At 41.8% G+C, this 21439-nt stretch overlaps 1 protein-coding gene across 1 annotated transcript in view; it reads right to left on the bottom strand.

Annotated features, from left to right (window-relative positions):
• Positions 1–21439, bottom strand: part of LOC133657379 (SPARC-related modular calcium-binding protein 2-like) — a 91349-nt gene that overhangs the window by 44504 nt on the left and 25406 nt on the right. Inside the window, exons 2-4 of the mRNA XM_062058650.1 lie at positions 12196–12358; positions 2173–2279; positions 1944–2043 (exon numbers count right to left, since the gene is read on the bottom strand). Of these exons, the coding sequence (XP_061914634.1) occupies positions 1944–2043; positions 2173–2279; positions 12196–12358 (370 nt within the window). The remainder of the gene's footprint in view (positions 1–1943; positions 2044–2172; positions 2280–12195; positions 12359–21439) is intronic.

Here is a 21439-nt window from a genome sequence, read left to right as displayed (position 1 = left end):
TATTGGTGGGTTATATGGACGGGAGGGTGAGGAGTTTGTTATGCAGATTAATTTGTGGCATATTAAATATAAGCCTGGTTGTGTTGTGGCTAATAGAGTATATATATGTCTTGTGTTTATTTACTGTTTTAGTCATTCCCAGTTAAATATCAGGTTCCACCCGCCTCTCACAGCATCTTCCCTATCTGAATCGCTTCCACTGCCCTCTAATCCTTCACTCTCACTTTCCTCATCCACAAATCTTTCATCCTCGCTCAAATTAATGGGGTAATCGTCGCTTTCTCGGTCCAAATCGCTCTCGCTGCTGATGGCCATGATTGTAAACAATGTGCAGATGTGAGGCGCTCCACAACCTGTGACGTCACGCTACTTCCGGTACAGGCAAGGCTTTTTTATCTGCGACCAAAAGTTGCGAACTTTATCGTCGATGTTCTCTACGAAATCCTTTCAGCAAAAATATGGCAATATCGCGAAATGATCAAGTATGACACCTAGAATGGACCTGCTATCCCTGTTTAAATAAGAAAATGTCATTTCAGTAGGCCTTTAAGGAGTGTTATGTTTTAAAACTGTGAGTGCATCAATTTGCACCACTGTGTGTGCGTGTCGGCGGGGAGGCTACAAATAAAGACAGTTCATACTTTTGTTGTTTTGGCTTTTTTAATCAAGGAATAGTTGATCCATCACCTTCTTGTTATGTTCGTCTGATTTACAGTACTGTAAATCACTTTATATTGAGTTTAAAGTGTACAAACTGTCACTAAAATATGGACTTGTATTAAGGCTGGAACCCATTATTCATGTTTACATTGTTTTATTGTGGAGAAATTTGCTTCAATATATGAACTTTTCTATTTAAGAACTAATTAAAGAAGAACTGCACTTTTAGTACAAGGTGTAACAATGGAGGTAATGGGATTCGCTCTATTCCGCCTATAAAATGCTTTAAAAAACATCCAAAAACATCTAACATTATATATAGAGGCTGTAAGAATATATCTAATGTAGTAACATGCACATTAATAACAAAATGTAATGAAATGTAATTTATGTATCTTGGGCACTTTAAGCATACAACGATGCATTAATTCCCCAGACGTATTACAGCGTTCGCTATATTCTTCAACAACAACGACAATACTAATCACGGCAGACTTCATGAAAGCCAACAATAATGACTTTGGAACAAATGATGATCCAGAACCCTATATTTTTTAGCCTGAATATATAGAGGATTATGTTTTAGAAGCTGAATGATAAGAAGATCCAGCAACCACTATTGCTATTGCTAAAAAAAAAATACAAACTACGAACATAATAAAACAATCACTTACTGTACAATGTCTGCTCTCACTGGGATGTCGACTCATGGGACGTTTACTGTTAATCTTTCCACTTAGATGAAGAATTATTCATAATCCTAAGTACGGCTTTTAATGGCATTATCGCTAATACTTAATATTTAGGTTACGACATGTAAATGGAGTATTGTTGGTGTTTTTTTAGAGGGCTTTATGGGTGCAATGAATGACTCCAATTAGCTGCACCCTTAACCATATATTACAAATTAGAATGCATACAAAATGTAAAACGTGTTCTTGTCCTACATAGAGACTATGAATGATAGGCAAACGTCCAATAACAAGTGCAGTTCCCCTTTAAGTTTGTAAATCGAGGTTCCACTGTATTGTAAGTAGTATTTTCCTATTTTTTTCAAATGTTGACAGGTATTGGTACACCTTGGTGAAAAGCATTGAAAACATATTATAATTTTTGAGCTAGTGGTATAACCATTAAATAAATATTGATTGTGAATGGCTTAATAGCTTTTCGCTATGTAATGTATATGCAGCACCACAGGTTAGGGGTCACACAGGCGATCATAACCTATACCACACAGATGAAGATTATGACATGAGAAAAGTTGCAAAGGCTGTGCCCACCTTGGCATCGAGGCTTTTTATTGGCCACTGCTGAGCCACTGATAGGTCGGCCATTGGGGGTGACACACCAACAGTATCCAGTGTAGCTGTGACATTGAACCTGTAAGCAATTCAGTGCATAAAGCTTCAGTAATACAACAGGAATGAAACCTCCACAGCAGCCATTGCTCGTATCATAAAGTTTAAAAAAATAAATAATAAAAATAAAAATAAAGAAACTGGGGGTTACCTCACTATATGTGCCATCAGGGTTGCATACAGGCACAAAGACCTGAGGGAATAGCTTCTTGGCCTGCTGTTCGGTGTACTTCTTCTCTGCTACGCATCTGGACGTATCTAAGAAAAAAACACAAATCACTCCAATCATTACACATCTCACAGAAAAATGCTACGACCCACAGCTCCATTACTTTCCTATTTCGCACAGCTGCAAGCGCAGCATGTTCAAAAATGTCAAGTTGCTGAATATCATGGACGGTGATGATGATAATGATGATGAATTCAAATAAAACACAGAGGGTTGGAAGAAGGAGGAATACTATTTTGGAGACATTTCGGAAGCAGCAGATCAGATGCTTGTGTGGCTGGGAAAAGGACCAACACCCTCAGTCTTATTAGGTACACGCCAGGCTGGTGCCTGGTGGTAAAGCCATTACGAAACGAGATGTCTCGTGCTGCCTTCGTAGAACATTCCAGTCAATGGAGAAAAGGGCTGACGGCGCACAAGGAAAACCTAACCCTTCCTCTGCCTCTCACCATTTGACCACGCAGCCAATTCAACCTTTGTTGTCAATGGAAATGTGCTTCATCAGAATACTTTCACTGGTATTTTACAGTAACAATCTAGGCCAGCCATCACCAAATGTGAACCTTGGTCCGTAGCCGACAAAGTGACCGCAATGTAGTAATATTAATAATATAATAATGCTTGCAAATCGTTGTATACGATGATTGATTAATTAAAATGAGACAATGGAATTGTTTGTTTACCTACGGAGAAGTGATTGGGAACATGGCTTGACGCCGATATCCAAATATTTAAAAGTGAATGGATGACTCAATATATGTTTATTCTTCCAGTTCCAAAGTGTCTCATATGCTTTGAAACAGTATCGCTGATCAAAAGCAGGAATGTGAAGCACCATTATGAGTTGCAGATCCTTTGAGAAGAATCCACAGAAATCTAAGGTAAGTGCGTGAAAAACAGCAGCGCTTAGAGTCATGACACATTCACTTCGGGCCCTATTCTCCCATGCGCTTAAGTGAAAAAAGCTGTGCAATTTCACAGATTTTGCCCGCCATGCATTCTCCCCTTCTGAGGCTACAATAAGTACAGATGCCCCAGAAGGTTAAACATGATATTGCACTTGAATTTTGGTTGCAGTGTACACCACATATAAGAAAATTATACAAGAAACCAGAAAACTATTAAATCTATTTTGACCAATTCAATTGCGACACCTGGAGACATCCATTGAGAAGAGGAAAAAAGGACCAGAATGCCACTCTGCATTAAATATTTAAAAATAAAAATTTAATGGAAGAAACGCAGAGAGCGACAACAGCGGAGGGGGACCACGCATATCGGACGTGCTTGACCATGCTGGAATTAACAGATGTTCAATACAATTTTAACTGGACAGTGATCATTGAACTACTGTATGTGATTATTTGATAGAAAAAATACATATAATGTAGCGTTTATCAATTGATTTGATAGATTTTTTTTACATTTAGTATCAAACTGTTTGTCTTGGGGGACCCTGCCTTCCCCTAGTAGGGTCTCCCAGGTCCTAAGTGAGGGATCAGACAAAGAGCAGCTCGAAGACCTCGATGAAAAAGAAAAACCAAGGACTCAGATTTCCGTCGTCCGGACGCGGGTGACCGGGGCCCCCCTCTGGTGCCAGGCCTGGAGATGGGGCACGATGGCGAGCGCCTGGTGGCCGGGCCTGTTCCCATGGGGCAACATGGGTCGCCCCTCCAATGGGCTCACCACTCATGGGAGGGGCCATAGAGGTCGGGTGCAGTGTGAGCTGGGCGGAGGCCGAAGGCAGGGCACTTGGTGGTCTGATCCTCGGCTACATAATATAGCTCTTGGGATGCGGAACGTCACCTCGCTGGGGGGGAAATAGCCTGAGCTGGTCCACAAGGTGGAGAAGTTCCGGCTTGATATAGTTGGACTCACTTCAACGCACAGCAAGGGCTCTGGGGCTGGACTCTCTTCCACTCTGGCGTTGCACAAGCTTTCTACCAATCACCACCTGGTGGTGAGTTGGCTCCGATGGTGGGGGAGGATGCCGGACAGACCTGGCAGGCCCAAACGCATTGTGAGGGTCTGCTGGGAACATCTAGCAGAGTCTCCTGTCAGAGAGAGTTCCTTAAGGCTCTGGATGCTGTGGGGCTGTCTTGGTTGACAAGACTCTGCAACATTGCGTGGACATCGGGGGCGGTACCTCTGGATTGGCAGACCGGGGTGGAGGTTCCTCTCTTTAAGAAGGGGAGCTGGAGGGTGTGTTCCAACTATCGTGGGATCACACTCCTCATCCTTCCCGGTAAGGTCTATTCAGGTGTACTGGAGAGGAGGCTACGCCCTACAGTTGAACCTCAGATTCAGGAGGACCAGTGTGGTTTTCATCCTGATTGTGGAACTGTCGACCAGCTCTATTCTCTTGGCAGGGTCCTTGAGGGTGCATGGAAGATTGCCCAACCAGTCTACATGTGCTTTGTGGACTAGGAGAAGACATTCGACCGTGTCCCTCGGGAAGTCCTGTGGGGAGTGCTCAGAGAATATGGGGTATTGGACTGTCTGATTGTGGCTGTTCGCTCCCAGTATGATCAGTGTCAGAGCTTGGTCCGCATTGCTGGAGGAGTAAGTCGGACCCGTTTTCAGTGAGGGTTAGACTCCGCAATGGCTGCCCTTTGTCACCGATTCTGTTCATAACTTTTATGGACAGAATTTCTAGGCGCAGTCAGAACGTTGAGGGGATCCGGTTTGGTGGCTGCAGGATTAGGTCTCTGCTTTTTGATTCAGCTTTCACTGGATCAGTTTGCAGCCGAGTGTGAAGCGACTGGGATGAGAATCAGCACCTCCAAGTCCAAGGTTCTTGCCCGGAAAAGGGTGGATAACCATCTTGGGTTGGGGAAGAGATCTTTCCCCAAGTGGAGGAGTTCAAGTACCTCACAGCCTTGTTCAATAATGCGGACACTGTATCGATCTGTTGTGGTAAAGAAGGAGCTGAGCCAAAAGGCAAAGCTTTCAATTTACCGGTCGATCTATGTTCCCATCCTCACCTATGGTCATGAGCTTTGGGTTATGACCGAAAGGACAAGATTATAGGTACAAGCGGCCGAAATGAGTTTCCTCCATCAGGTGGCGGGGCTCTCCCTTAGAGATAGTATGAGAAGCTCTGTCATCCGGGAGGAGCTCAAAGTAAAGCCGCTGCTACTCCACATCGAGAGGAGCCAGATGAGGTGGTTCGGGCATTTGGTCAGGATGCCACCCGGACGCTTCCTATGGGAGGTGTTTAGGGCACGTCCGACTGGTAGGAGGCCACGGGGAAGACCCAGGACACGTTGGGAAGACTATGTCTCCCGGCTGGCCTGGGAACGCCTCGAGATCCCCCGTGAGGAGCTGGACAAAGTGGCTGGGGAGAGGGAAGTCTGGGCTTCTCTGCTTAGGCTGCTGCCCCCGCAACCCGACCTCGGAGAAGCGGAAGAAAATCGATGGAGTATCAAACTGTCAGCTGTCGCCTCGCAAGCACACGCACACAAAAACAAACACCCACAAACGGCCCTTCCGACGCGTCACAGCTTCACAAACATGCACACTTAAAAGACGTCTTGACATTAAAAATAACATCATAGTGGTAATAACAAGTGAAACAAAGTTTTATCTACGGCGCCACATCCAGGTCAGGAAGAAAGCGCTGTTGAGCGTGCATTTACACACACTACATTACCATGACAACACACATGGCAAGCACTGCCTGGATTGATTACGGCCTTTTCAAATGTAAAGTGTTGTCTTTTACATGGATTTCAATGACATTCACAACTGTCAGGAAAATTCCATATTCCATTATTTCACACAGCCAATAAGAAAGACATCTTGGCAAAGTTTTAGCCCCGTTTCATTCAGCACTTCTGCCTAATTTATGTGTAGTGGCCGTGTCTGTAGGCTGGATGGGAGAATACGAATAAAAGCAAGGTGTGTAAATTCAAACGCGTAAAAAACACCTTAGCCCAACCAAGAAAATAATGCCCTGATGCACAGCGGCGTGCAAATGAGTGTTCACTCAGAATTTTATGTATTTTGAACAAACATTTGTAAAGTGACAGGAGAATCGTGAAGAAGTGCTTCTGCCGAGACTTACTTGAAGGTTAACAAAAAAAAGACTTGTGTGACATAAATCAAGCAAATCCCAATGTCAGCTTTCACAATAACAAGAAAATCAGAAACTTTAACAAAATATGTATTTTTACAGCTTGATGCAGTTATTCAGAGCTGCCTGTGTATACTTACCCATAGGTAAGTGGATATATATATATATATATATATATATATATATATATATATATATATATATATATATATATATATATATATATATGTATATATATATATATATATATATATATATATATATATATATACATATATATATATATATATATATATATATATATATATATATATATATGTGTGTGTGTATTTGTTTGAATCGCAGAGAAGAACTGATGTATAATGCATCTTACATTATTGATAATGAAATAAACAATGTAGTCCTTTTTTATTTCAGTTCACTGTGTTCACTCAAAATGAATATTATTGAAACAGTATTTTATTACATTTGATATTCATATGCGCTAGTCTGTTTGATGTCATTTATGGCAATATGAAGTTCAGATCTTTGCTGTCAGAATTTTTCACAAACTGACTTTTTTCCATTTTAATTGAAGACGCCTGTCTGACTTCAACACCATGCATGTCCAACATATGGTACAACCTCATTTGTAAAAAAAAAAAAAACAATCACCCTTAATGATATACTTCTGGCAAGATAAGTAGTGGTTACCATATTGTTTTAACCAAAACTTGACTCAAAATAGGTACCACATTCCTTCAGGGCCTTGAGGCAGTTGAACCATGTGACATTTTGCAGCCAATGAGTAAAGTAGTAGTAGCTAGAAAAGCACTCAAGACCTCCGGCAGGCCGTGCCTACCATTACTAAAAAAGTTGTGACTCTTCAAAATTTGGTCAATGGTTTCTATTCCCATTTCTGACATTTCCTGAAAGTTCAATCAAAATGTGATTTTGTAATTAAATTACCCTTGGACAAACCTATACAAGCCATAATGAGCAATAATCCAACAGACTGGCAGAGAAACAGCTACATAAAAAAAAAAAAATGCATCATTGCATACTGGAACTTATTTAACCAGCCACTTCTGATTGTTTGAACAGGTAAACAATCATAACGGCAAGTAAATGCCTTGTTACACACTTTTTGGTGGGTGTAAATGAATTTAAGGGACTTAAAAATGCCTATGACCTCAACTCAGCGTGTTGGCCAACTGCACCATCTGTTTAAAGTCTCAGTGACGCTTCAATGGTAACTTGGTGTGACACACAGTCCCCGTCTGTCTGGCAGGTTCAAATTCTATCAAAAAATTCCTCACGCACATTTTACAAAAAGTGCTCATTTTGTCACAAGCGTGCAAGTTATTGGCATGAGTTGCACATTCAAATTGGATCATCAATACACACACTAAACGCATATGCTACTTTATTTTCGCCTCTGCATGTGTGTGTCACTGGCGTGCAGGGCCAAGGTGATGATGGGAATGATGATGATCATGATGATGGAAACAGTGAATTAAAGTTAGATCTACTGGAAAATCCCAAAACTCATCATCCTTCTCCAAAGTCTGAATGGAAAAAATGACAGGCCACTCCATTCATTCCAGCTCAGTTCTAGAAAACAAATACCGTCTCACTCTCATTTTTGTGCTTTCAGGCCGGACGAGTCCTGTGTCTCGTTTTGGGCTTCGAACATCAATGCAGCTCCTGCTTCTTTCAACCCTGTCAACCAGGAGCAGAGGGGGGTCCGAACTCTTATAGACCCAATGTTATTGACACATACAATACGACTTTCATGGACTTTCGTCCCTTTCAACTTCCTAGCTGGAATCCTCTATTCTGTGTCCTCTGCATCCAGATGTCCTCTAAAAGATGTTGCCATGGAGTCCCAGCACGGGCATACATTTGTGGAATGCTTCTCTATCAAACAAGACTTTTCTTCTTCTTAACAAACTTTCTCTCACACGGTCAAAACTGTAACGTATCAGCAGAATAGCGCAATGAAGTAGCAGTGCAGTCAGAGAGTGGGGTGAGGGGTTGAGGCGGCAACATTGGGTGCTTGAGTGCATCCTTCTAACACTGAGCAACAATGAAGACGTCTGTGAGCTGCCTGACCCCACCAGCTCTATGACCCCTTTTGTTCTTACTCTCCAGTTCTATAATCGTTACATGGACAAAACCATTGGGACTCACATGGCCATTATGGATAGGGGAAATGAAAATGAATGTGGAGTTACTATGCTCTCCACTACATTTAAGTTCATGGCAAAACTGAGGGCAGTAAAGTCACGGCTCTCAAGTTCTTCCACACTAAACTCTTCCAAGCATGCACTCATGGACCTTGTGCAATAGGACACAGTTATGTGGAAACAGAACTAACCTTTCTGAAAATGTAGAACAAGTAAATCTTGCCCTATACCTAAGTGGGGGTATTCAAACTTTACCCACTAAGGCAGGGGTCCCCAAGCTACGGCCCCCCAGCGTTGAAAATCGTGCCCGCAGGAAGTCCCAAGTTATTAAAAAAAAAATTTTTTTTATTTTAATTGTATTTTATTATAATTTTTTTAAATCTGTCCTTTCTAATTCATTTTCTACCGCGTGTTACTCTCGGGGTCTCCCAGCCACTCAGGCAAATCATATTGTCTAAAAATGCACTTTCCCATCGATAACGTGACATCGCGCTTGCGCCGCAGTGTCGGGCGAGCGTGCGGGAAATGCACGCTCTTTCAGTCAATTAGTGCGCAAGGAATATATATATATATACAATGTGGCCCCCGAGTCAAAGAGTTTGGGGACCCCTGCACTAAGGGCTGCATACTGAAAAATCAAAAGATATGCTAATGCCATTTTGACATTTTTACAGATTTTTAAAATGTTGTTAAAACGACTAAAACAAATTATATATTTAAAGATAAAGCTTTTTGTTATTATTAATTATGTGCTCTATTTTTGACTTTGTCCCGCAGGCCACTAGGCCTACTCAGTGGCCTAGTGGTTAGAGTGTCCGCCCTGAGATCGGTAGATTGTGAGTTCAAACCCCGGCCGAGTCATACCAAAGACTATAAAAATGGGACCCATTACCTCCCTGCTTGGCACTCAGCATCGAGGGTTGGAATTGGGGGTTAAATCACCAAAAATGATTCCCGGGCGCGGCACCGCTGCTGCCCACTGCTCCCCTCACCTCCCAGGGGGTGAACAAGGAGATGGGTCAAATGCAGAGGACAAATTTCACCATACCTAGTGTGTGTGTGTGACAATCATTGGTACTTTAACTTTAACTTAAATGGCATACTTGTCAACCCTTCCGTTTAGAGCTGCAACGATTAATAGATTAATTTGATTAGAAAAAAGATTCAATTATTCGGTTGCTTTGTTTAATCGTTTAATAAGTGTAACTGTATAACATGGAGCTAATGGAGTGCCTAGAACTTGAAATACGCGAACATAGTTTCCACACAGTGGCTGCGATAGGGCGCACATGAGAGTGGTGTTGTGTGGGCACTGAACGGCAGAGAGTTTTAATTTAAAACTTGTATCTAATAATGCACACTAGTGCAATTTAAATTTTAAGTACGTGCATTTATTGAGTTATAGCAAGCAGAAAACAAAATAACAGTCCCTAAAATACGCATTGAGGCTAGAACGTGTGTTTTATCCACCCCAGATCCCACCTCACTCCTACCCACTTCTCTAAAGTGGGCTGGCTCAAGGTGGAGGACAGAGTTAAACAACTTGCACTGAGCCTAGTCTATAAAATCCGCTACACCTCCCTGATACCGAAGTACATGTCAAACTACTTCCTTAACGTAAATGACCGCCATAACCACAACACCAGGGGGTGCTCCACTAACCACGTTAAACCCAGATTCCGAACTAACAAAGGTCTTAACTCATTCTCTTTCTATGCCACATCAATGTGGAATGCGCTCCCAACAGGTATAAAAGAAAGGGCATCTCTATCCTCCTTCAAAACCGCTATAAAAGTTCACCTCCAGGCAGCTACAACCCTAAACTAACACCCTCCCCGGATTGCTAATAATCAAATGTAAACAATCAAATGCAGATTATTTTTCTTATGCCTTCTGATCTCTCTCTCTCTCTCTCTCTCTCTCTATGTCCACTACTTGATGTCCATATCCCCACCCCCCCCCACCCCACCCCCCCTCCACACTCCTGATTGTAAATAATGTAAATAATTCAATGTGATTATCTTGTGTGATGACTGTATTATGATGATAGTATATATGATAGTATATATCTGTATCATGAATCAATTTAAGTGGACCCCGACTTAAACAAGTTGAAAAACTTATTCGGGTGTTACCATTTAGTGGTCAATTGTACGGAATATGTACTTCACTGTGCAACCTACTAATAAAAGTCTCAATCAATCAATCAATCAATCCAGATTAGTCGTACAAACTAATTGGTAGATTACTCGATTACTAAAATAATCGATAGCTGCAGCCCTACTCCCGTTTTTTCCTGTACACGCCTGTATTTAGCTCTTCCAATGTTTTTATCTTTACTAAAAAAAGCAGTATAGCATTAATGTTTCTGGTACGCTCGCCTTAGCGGCGGCCTCTGCAAGGCTCTGTTAACAGCTGCGTGACTATGGTTGACAATGGCGTGGATAATGACAGGCAGCATGGCAAGTCGCTTGTCAGATGTGAGCGATGGATGGACATAAAACACAACGCCAGAGAAAATATCACTGCCAAATATCTAAAGAAGTGCAGGGTCAGACACACTCATGCTTTTTGTAAGATTTCTAACACCAATTTTAATATACTTTATTAAATCATCATTAAAAATTTCTAAAGCATAAAGTCGGTAAAGAAGTCCAGAATCCTTTTCATGTTATGTGAAATCGACATGGCATTTGTATTTGTTGTGGCTTTTGCAATTGTGCTGTAGCTGAATGTTGTTGTGTTGTGACTTTATGATATTGTCTTGTCGTGTTTGCATTTGTTGTGACCTTTCTCAGCCACCGTTGCAAACCACCATTCTTATTTTGACGTCTTATGGTGATGATGCTACAGACGGGCAGATAGACTTGAGTAATGTCTACTGTCCTTATCGTTAAAATTGCGAAACATCATATAGAGTCTGCCATCCTCAAATCCAATGTTTTCCTTTTTTTAGTTTACATAAATTCAATCGATGTTGGATCAATCCCTATCTTCGATGTAGTTTAATTCTAGGAATATAAATCGATATACTGATTAATTGTTATACCCCAAGTAGGAATGATTTTTGAATTTGAGCTTTATGTCAAAATGTAAGAAATAATCACAGCACAGTGGTATCTCTTACGCCGCAGCTTTAGTATGTCTCGGTTTTCATTCAATGTCTTGGTTTTAGTACGATTAAACACGCTCGTGACTCAGTCTCTGTGCTTTTTTTACGGAGTACCACTACAAAAATAAAAACACCACAGACTGTAAAAAACTAAAAAAATCAGAATGAATGTTTTGTTTTCATAGAATTCACTTTTCAATGGCTGGATTGACAATGAAAACCGAGTTAGCACAGTATTCACATTCACTCACATTAACACCCATGCAAGATTCAAGCCAAGAACCACCTGCTGCTGAGGCTGACGAGCCATAGAGTCTAAAAGAACACATTCTATTTTCAAACGGATATCCTATAAAGGACATTTCATGTAAGTGCCAAAACCACCTGATAAATGGTAAACAAAACTTATTTCAACTGGAATGGTGCTTGAATGGTAAGCAGCAATCCCTCCCACACACTCACAGCATGTCAACCCCACTCGTCCTCCCAGCACTCAAGAATCAATTATGCTGAAATGAATTTAACCCAGAAGTTTTCTTGTGTGCATTGGAGAGCATCAGGCAGCGCTGAAGCGTGACTCATGACCTGACCTTTGCATGGCCCTCGGATGACCTCAAGCTGGGGGTCGCGGCACTTGGCTCGAAGGAACTCGCAGCGAGATGTGAAGGTCCTGCCGTCGGAGGCACACAGAGGTTTGCGAGGAGCTCCACTACATTCCATGTTGCACTCCTTATCCTGATCCACCCGCAGGAACTGGAGAAAGAATGAAAGTAGGAGATAAGCGGAGGAAACCGTGGCAGTATTTCTTATTTCTGGGAAGCTCTGTATCAAAAGAATGTCCAAAATGAGTAAAACACTGCATTCAAAATCAAATTCATATGCTTTATCAACTCATATCATAATTTACCAAATCTGCCAGTAGCACAGTCAATGTACGTGCTGCAAATTGTTATTCCTTAGCCGAACTTTGTGAGATCATCAGTTGGTGTTGGTGGCCTCGGATTTTATGTATTTTGCTGCATTATGTCATTGTGGCACCTTGGTGATTTGTTTTGTTTCAATTGTAATACCAAATGTGGAATCACCTATGGAAAAAAATAGGCACACACTTCTGGTGAAGAAAGCTTCTTTGGTTAAGAAGGTGCATGACATGCTGCTATGCCTCGATCAATGACAAAAACAACTTTAAGTGGGCACTACGTTAAGACACCATCGAAGTGCATTATAATGAATGTGGTAAATGTATATCAGTTTTAACTTCTTTTGCGTATCATCTCTACACTCTAATTTTACCATATTTCCGGACCCATATACAGTATAAAGGGATATTTCTGTGTGGAGTTTGCATGTTCTCCCCGTGACTGAATGGGTTCCCTCTGTCTACTCCGGCTTCCTCCCACCTCCAAAGACATGCACCTGGGGATAGGTTCATTGGCAACACTAGAATTGTCCCTAGTGTGTGAATGTGAGTGTGAATGTTGTCTGTCTGTGTTGGCCCTGCGATGAGATGGCGATTTGTCCAGGGTATACGCCGCCTTGCGCCCGAGTGCAGCTGGGATAAGTTCCAGCACCCCTGTGATCCCGAGTGGGACAAGCGGTAGAAAATTGAATGGTGGATTTTATTAAATGTATAATTCACTAGTATTTTGTAAATCAGATGATGTATTAAAGCTGTGTTATTGAATGCGACATACATTTTTGACAAAAGAAAGTGGCTATTGCACAATAAGTAAACAAAAGTCAAAACTACTAATACCTCCCATTTAACCTCGAAAGGCCTTAGTGGCCACATGCGTGGACAGCGACTTTCAGCTCTTATTTCCAAATTTGTGTACACTTCTGAATTAGGGTCTTATGCCGCTTATGTGGACACTTATACTGCTATCTGGTGATGTCAGAAGAGTATAACATACAATGGAATTTGGAAAAAAAAAAGTGTAAAAATAAAAATTTGCATGTCACTACACATGAAGTACACGTTTGTGTACTTATGGACTAAGTACATCATATCAAAAGATGATTTTTAGTTTTTATTCTAATTAGGGTCCAATAAGCCCAAATAGCAAAGAGAAATAAAAAAAACATTTAAACAAACAGCTTGGGCCTTAAGAGGTTAAATCATTTGGGTTTCACAGGTTCTCGGCAGGGTCCTTGAGGATGCATAGGAGTTTGCCCAACCAGTCTACATGTGCTTTGTGGATTTGGAGAAGGCATTTGACCGTGTCCCTTAGGGAGTCCTGTGAGGAGTGCTCAGAAAGTATGGAGTATCGGACTGTCTGATTGTGACGGTCCGTTCCCTGTATGATCGTGTCAGAGTTTGGTCTTCCTGACTTTGTAAACAATAACAAAAACTGTTACATTCCTGTACTTTCTGTCTGCTTTTTCCTGACTCTGTCTGGATGTGGGAGGAAGGTTGGAGCTCGGGGCACACCTGCTGGCAATCACACGCTCATTATTTAAGCTGATTGCACTCGCCTGCTATTGCTGGTTCTTTCCCTGACGTTGCACATCAGACCATGACAAATATCTCCTCACTAATTTTCCCTGCCTGGATTTGATAAGTATTTATTTTGTTACTTTGTATTTTTTTGTTGTGCCCCGATTCCCTGCACCTTCCTCCTAGCTAGTATTTTTGTTTGCTACTCTGTCTACCTATTTTTTCGTGGCTCGGTTTTTTGCCACCAGTGCCATTGTTTTGTGTTTTTTACCTTATTGTACTTAATTAAAGATTTAGTACGCACAACTCTGCCGTTTCTGTTTCTGGGGTCCATTCTGCTACAAGAGTGTAACATAAAGAACCAGCCAGACAGTTGGACCCATCCGAAGCGTACTTTTTCGATGGGGCCCTGCATACCAAGCGCTACGCCTACACCAACAGGAGGAGATGTTTACTGAGCTTGGCGCCAGTCTTCATAGCCTGTGCTCTCACGGAGATGCTAAGATGGAGGCTCTAGAAACTCTGTTTTCTGTGATACTAACCACGCTCCAGCCCGGCACTCGAACTGGCTGATTACTGCCCTCTGCTGTCTCGCCCTGAACACTTTTCTGGGGATGCTGCCGATGTTCGCCCATTTCTTATCCAGTGCCAGGTACTCTTTCTTGGAAATCTAAAGAACTTGAAATAATAGAATTTATCGACTTAGGTGCTGATGACTGTTTTCTTGATGAGGATTTTGTTAAGATTCAGAACATACCTATTATAATTTTTTTTTAGATGTGCTGTTTCAGACCGAACCACTCACACTTTGTGTGTCGAGTAACCATTTCGAAGAGAGTACATTTTTCTTCATTCCCCCTCCTTCCGCTCCTGTTGTCCTCGAGCTAACCTAGCTTACCACACACAACCCTCATATTGATTGGAATAAATTCACGATAACAAATTGGAGTGTTTTTTGCAACTCCCACTGCTTCAAGTCTGCTAGCCCACGTTCAGTTGTCACTAATACTAATTACCATGCCTAAGGAAATCGACCTCACACGTTTTGCCTGCCTACCATGATCTCGGCAAAGTGTTCTGTAACGCACGCATATTATCATTTCCACCTCATCGACCTTCTTGCAGAGGCTCCATTACTCACTACCTGCTTATATACTACACGACCTGAACGCGAAAACCTCAAAGAATATATCACATCGTCTTTAGCTTCCGTTATCATCCAACTTTCCTCTTCTCCACTTGCTGCTAGATTTTTTTTGTCGAAGGCCAAGTCTTTCCGACCATATATTAATTACTGGGCGCTAAATTATTTTACCATAAAAAGCAAGTATCCTTTGACTTTAGCTCCATTAGTCACACAAATGTTTTCACTAAACGTGATCTCAAACGCTTACCATCTAATTCGTATCCGGGAGGGTGACGAGTGGAAGACAGCATTTAATACACCTATGGGGCATTTTGAGCATTTAGTTATGCCATTTGGGTTAACCAACGCCCCTGCTGTTTTTCAAAGTCTCATAAACGACATCTTGCGTGACATGCTCAGTAGTTTCGTTTTTGGTATTTTCAACCACGCTAGAGGAACACATTCAACAATTCCGCTTAGTTCTTCAGAGACTACTTGAAAATTAACTTTTTGTCAAGGCCTAGAAGTGTAAATTCCATGCTTCTTCAGTTTCATTCTTGGGGTTGATTGTGGAGCGAGGACAGCTGAAACCCGATCCGGCCAAGGTTCAGGCCTTGGTCGACTGGTCATTCCTACATCTAGGAAGCTTCTGCAAAAATTCCTGGGCTTTCCGAATTTCCATCGACGGTTTATCCGCAATTATAATCTGGTCGCTGATCCATTCACGAAGCTCACATCCACTAAAACTCCTTTTTGCTTGACCCCAAGAGTCTGAAGCTGCATTTAACCTGTTAAAAGGATGATTTACTTCTGCTCACATTCTAGCTCATCCTGATTCTGATTCTGCATTTTTTGTTGAGGTCGATGCGTCTGACTCTGGTGTGGGGATGTCCTTTCCCAGCCTGACTTGTCCAATGATTAGCTGTACCCCAGTGCCTTCTTCTCATGCCATCTGACGCCTGCAGAGAAAAATTATGACACCGGCAATTGGGAACATCTGGCTGTCTTGCTGGCTCAGCAGGAGTGGAAGCACCACTTGGAGGGTTCACAGCTACCCTTCACCGACCATAAAAATTTGACTTATCTGCACTACGCCCAAAGATTGAATCCTTAACAGGCACGATGGGCTTTGTTCCTCTCCTGCTTCAACTTTACTCCGCCATTTTGGATCACAGATTGACAGCCTGATGCCCTGTCAAGGATGCACTCCTCTCTGGTGGATGAGAGCCCTCATGAGACCATCGTCCCTCAGGCCCGGATCCTGGGGGGGGACTACAATGGGAAGTGGAGAAGGAGGTGGAAGCGGCCATCAAGGAAGTTTCTGTTCCTGCTGCCTGCCCGACTGGTCAACTCTGTGTCACACCAGGCATTTGCTCTAAAGTACTCTCTTGGGCACGCAGTTCCAGACTGGCATGCCAACCCGAAGTCAATCAGACTATGTTTCTTGTAGTGCAGCGTTTTTGGTGGCCCTCCATGAGGACCAACGTCAAGGACTTTGTTGCGGCTTGCTCTATCTGTGCCCACAATAAGCGATCACACCAGACTCCTGCTGGACTCCCGAGGCCGCTGCCCATTCTTCCTTTCCCTGGTCACATGTAACATTGGATTTCATCACAGAACTCCCTCCATCCAATGGCAACAGTCATTCTCACAATGGTGGACCGTTTCTCCAAGATTGTCCACTTCGACGCATAACCTAAACTTCCATCCTCCCTGGAAACTGCTGATCTGCTGGTTCAACATGTGTTTCATCTATAGGAGTTTCCTGTTGATGTTGTCTCTGATAGAGGGCCCCAGTTTGCATCAGCTGTGTGGAAGGCATTTTGCAAATCTTTCGGGTCCTCAGCTAGTCTCTCTTCTGGCTACCATCCACAGTCCAACGGCCAGACAGAGCGAGCCAACCAAGACCCGGAGGCCACCATACGCTGCATCTGCCATCAACAACCTGCTTCCTGGGCTCTCAACCTTTCCTGGATCGAATATGCCTTTAACTCTCGCTTCAGTTCCGCCACAGGGGTCTCTTCATTCCAAGCCGGCTGGGCTCGGCAGCTCATCAGCCGATTGCTGCTCAGTTAAAAAAATCAGATATCGGACATTTTAGTTGAAACGTTTTTTTGACACTCTTATAGATTACTTAAACTAGTGATATCATGATTTTTCTTCTACATTAAAAACACCTCCTTGTTGTCTACATCAGAGGTTCTTAACTTTTTTGACCTCAGGGCCCAACTTTTTCATCACAGAAAGCACAGGGCCAGCTTAAATACTAACACTAAATTAGTAATCTTACTCTTGATTTTAATTGTATCTAACCTACTTACAATTTACCGGATAACCTTTTCAAATGATATGAAAACGTGAAGGCTTAGGTCAGGCTTATTAAAAGAATATTAATCAAATATACTACAAAAGAAGGGACTCATAAAACTGATTAAAAATAACTGTATATACATTTACGCAGTACAAAAATTAATTAATTGTAACTAAATTAATAAATAATAATTTAAGTGCAAATGAAAATACAGCTTCACCACTCTAGTCACAATTTTCTATGACTTTAGCTCCAGACTTCTTCTGTTTGAGATTGTCGTTACTGCCAGAAGTGGGGGAAACTGTATTATAACTGACTACCACTGTGGCCCATACAGACCACAACTGAGAAATAGATTTTTTTGGCGGCCCGCTAGGGGGTGCTCGCGGCCCAACAATGGCCCCCGGCCCAATGGTTAGGAAACATTGGTCTAAATAACATGTAATGGTGGTTCTTTGCTGAACAAATTGTATAGATTTTGTTTAACAGACTTATTTTCAAGCCATTTTTTTACCCAACAGCTTGTTTTGAGAGGTGGAGTTGTTAGATGCAAATTAACCTCTCCCCACCAAGCCCCCTCACACCAAGTGAGCATTTTCCCCTGCCCGTCAGCTTTGTTTTGTATTTGTATAGCTCTTTTTCTTTTATTGTGCACTCTGGGCATTGGTAACCGCCAACAGCCATCTGTTTTGAGTGACTTTCACCACAACACAAAATCCCAGATGATATAGCGAGATCAGCGTCTCACCGTGGTTTGTTGTCGACACCAAGTAGGGAGGCGAGTATGGGGGCGGACGAAAGCGAGGAAGAAAACCCGACTGACGTACAGGTCTGAAGCTATAAATGCTGGCTAAGGTTAAACTTCTACCTAATCTGTAACTTTCTAATACTAGATCCATCCATCCATCCATTTTCTACCGCGTATATATGTGTATATTGACAAAAGGCTTTTATATTCTATATCCTGTGAATAACGCCGCTGCACAGATTCTTCAACTTGTAAACAAATTGAGGTTCAAGGCTACAATGTACGTTACGCGACATCGCAAACGTAATACCAGATTATACACCTTATTCGTCCATTGCCGAACTCAGTAGGCACTGGTCCAACTAAAACTACATAGGAAATTAAATCCTTATTTAGCCAGAGGATGGTGATGCTATTGTCTTACAGTAGAGACTAAGCTAGCTACACAACAAATAGAACTAACATTGCTAACATATTTTTCACACTTATCTAACCTACTGCTATTACTTACCGTTTCATTGTCTCCTTCAGTGCCATAAATAGTTGGCACAAAGCCAGCCATTAAAAGTAGTTTATCAGAAAATCCATCTTTTTGTGAAGGTTTGTGAATAAAGCAGGACTCTTCTTGGCACACACTCGAAGCGACTTCTTTAAAGTTAAAGGCACATTTATACGAAACCAAAAAGTTAACGAGGCACTTCTTACTTCAGATGAGACTTAAGGTTTGAATAGTGTCCTGGGTTGGGTAATACCATAAATAACAGCATTTTCGTTCTTAGAGTCGTATTTTGGGCATTTTGTCATCCAAACTACAGATGCACGTGCATAAACTAAAAATTGTGGACGCTAAGGGAGTTTGGGTAGTTTTATACCATTATTGGATAACCTGCTAAAGATGTTCCCAATTGAGCCAATTGAGCACATTCCAAACAAACAGTTTGGAGAAAGTAGTTAGGAAGGCAAGATTTTCTTATAAAAATCTCTGCAATGCCTCCACGCCTTGTTTTCAAATTATCAGCGGACTTATGCAGATCCCAAATTTAGAACAGCAGGTACTAATAGGTAAGAAAAGTTGGTTTTGCATGATAGGGCCCCTTTAAAAACGTATTTTCAACCTTAGTGTTTTTTGTTGAAAATCTGATAATCGCTCGATAATGATTTACATGGGTGTGGCGGAAGAATACGTAGGCGTAGGCTGAAGCAAATTGTCGACTTCTGATTTCTGATGAAAATATTTTGAAGGTATGTACCTTGCGTTGCGGCAAATGATGACACTAGTGGTGTTCCAATTGATCGTCCGCCTAAAATTGTTGACCAATTTCAGTGGTAAATCTGTGATCGCCAGTTTCCAATCAATGCCTTTCAATGCTGATCGCAAAAAAATGGTCACTTGTAGCTCATACCTTGCAGCTTGGTCCTTTTGTTGACAGACAAGGCTACTGCTAGCAGCTACTGCTAACTGTGGTTGTGTATATCTATACACTGTGCGGAGCGGCCCCATTAGGTAAATATCAATAATAAACTATATTCTCACAAGTAATATTGTCACTGGGGAACTAGAGAAAGAGGCTAAAAATGTGACACATCGAGCCAAGTGAGCAGCTGATGACGCGAAAACTTCCTAGCGCTAAGCTAGCTCGAAATGATGTATATGGAACCGCGTTACATCGGAAAGTAAACAGAAATTAAGTAGATTATCACGTGTCTACAGAGAGGATAATATTACAGCAACAGAGGCAACTGTTGTTCTGTTCTGCTGTGTACGTCGTGTGCCAGACTGCCAGTAGATGGTAGTTTTTACTTTTGTTTAATTGTTGTGTACTATTGACTTTATTTTGTTTAAACAATTTTATGAAATAAAAGAGAGTAATTAAATGGTTCAAATACTCTCAGGGCCTCAATTCCTAAGATCTAAATACGCGCTGTGTGGCGGTATAGCTCGGTTGGTAAAGCGGCCGTACCAGCAACTTGAGGGTTGCAGGTTCGATCCCCGTTTCCGCCATCCTAGTCACTGCCGTTGTGTCCTTGGGCAAGACACTTTACCCACCTGCTCCCAGTGCCACCCACACTGGTTTAAATGTAACTTGGATATTGGGTTTCACAATGTAAAGCGCTTTGAGTCACTTGAGAAAAAGCGCTATATAAATGTAATTCACTTCACTTCACTTTATACAGCATCTGCAAACTATGAAATGGCGTGTACTAATACAGTGGGGCGTTATTGGGCGTGCTGCGTGCGATTTACTAATACTGCTTGTGCAATTGTGAAGTGCTGCAGACGGCCCTTTTTAAATGAGAATTTTGCGTCACCATTTACTGCACATTCATGTTATCATGCTCCTACCTGCAGCGTTTTGCGATGCTTTCAAACATGCAGGAGACATGAACAACTTTTTCTGGGCATTTTAGAAGCGGTCCTGCAGTGCATCTACATTGACACAACTTTTTCTTTTTCTTTTTTACCGCAGAAGGTGCGCTCATTAGAGACAGGCTGCGCTTACTCCGCTCAAGATGCAAAAGATGCATACTTGTTTTTTTCATATAAGAAATATTTCAATCATATATTTTCCTTGTAAAAAAAACAGGTCATTGAAAAAATACTAAAGGAAACCAAAATGCAAAAATGTAATTTAAATTTAAATCAGCCCCTTAAGTCCTGTAGCAGCCATAAAATTATAACATGATGTTACTGAATGAACGATATGTCTAATGTTTTTTTATTTATGGCCGTCTAAAATGTTGACACACACACGTAGGACGGCGGATTCTTGTATGTGCATCGTCTGTCTGTGCACTGATCCTGCCGCCGTGTGTGGAACTGTGTCTGTTTGCACGTCCTTCTGACACGTGCCAAATAAAACACAAAATGGTGCTTGCAAAACGGTGTTGAGTGTTGATAAATCACATTGCGTGTGCTAAATATTTATATTTGCATTTCTCCATCAGTATTGTGGGAGTTTTGATGATCAGCATATATTTTGCATATTAATGATGACAGAGGCGCAAAATGGATTGCACACCTAACTCGGCTCACTTAACACACGCAATCCATTTTGCACACGTTTAGTAGATTAACTCTGCGTGTGCTATCAGGTTTGCACGTGTTTTAGCCCACGCAAACCTTTAGTAAATCATGCCCTAAGTTGATATTGTTACACTGTCTAGTGTTTTTCTGCTGATTATTATTGTTATTCAAAATTAAAAAGCTAAAT

Source organism: Entelurus aequoreus, linkage group LG09 (assembly GCF_033978785.1).
Source record: "Entelurus aequoreus isolate RoL-2023_Sb linkage group LG09, RoL_Eaeq_v1.1, whole genome shotgun sequence".
Classification (NCBI taxonomy): Eukaryota; Metazoa; Chordata; class Actinopteri; order Syngnathiformes; family Syngnathidae; genus Entelurus; species Entelurus aequoreus.
The sequence above is the reverse complement of the archived record's forward strand: the minus strand, read 5'-3'. Positions and strand labels throughout refer to the sequence as shown.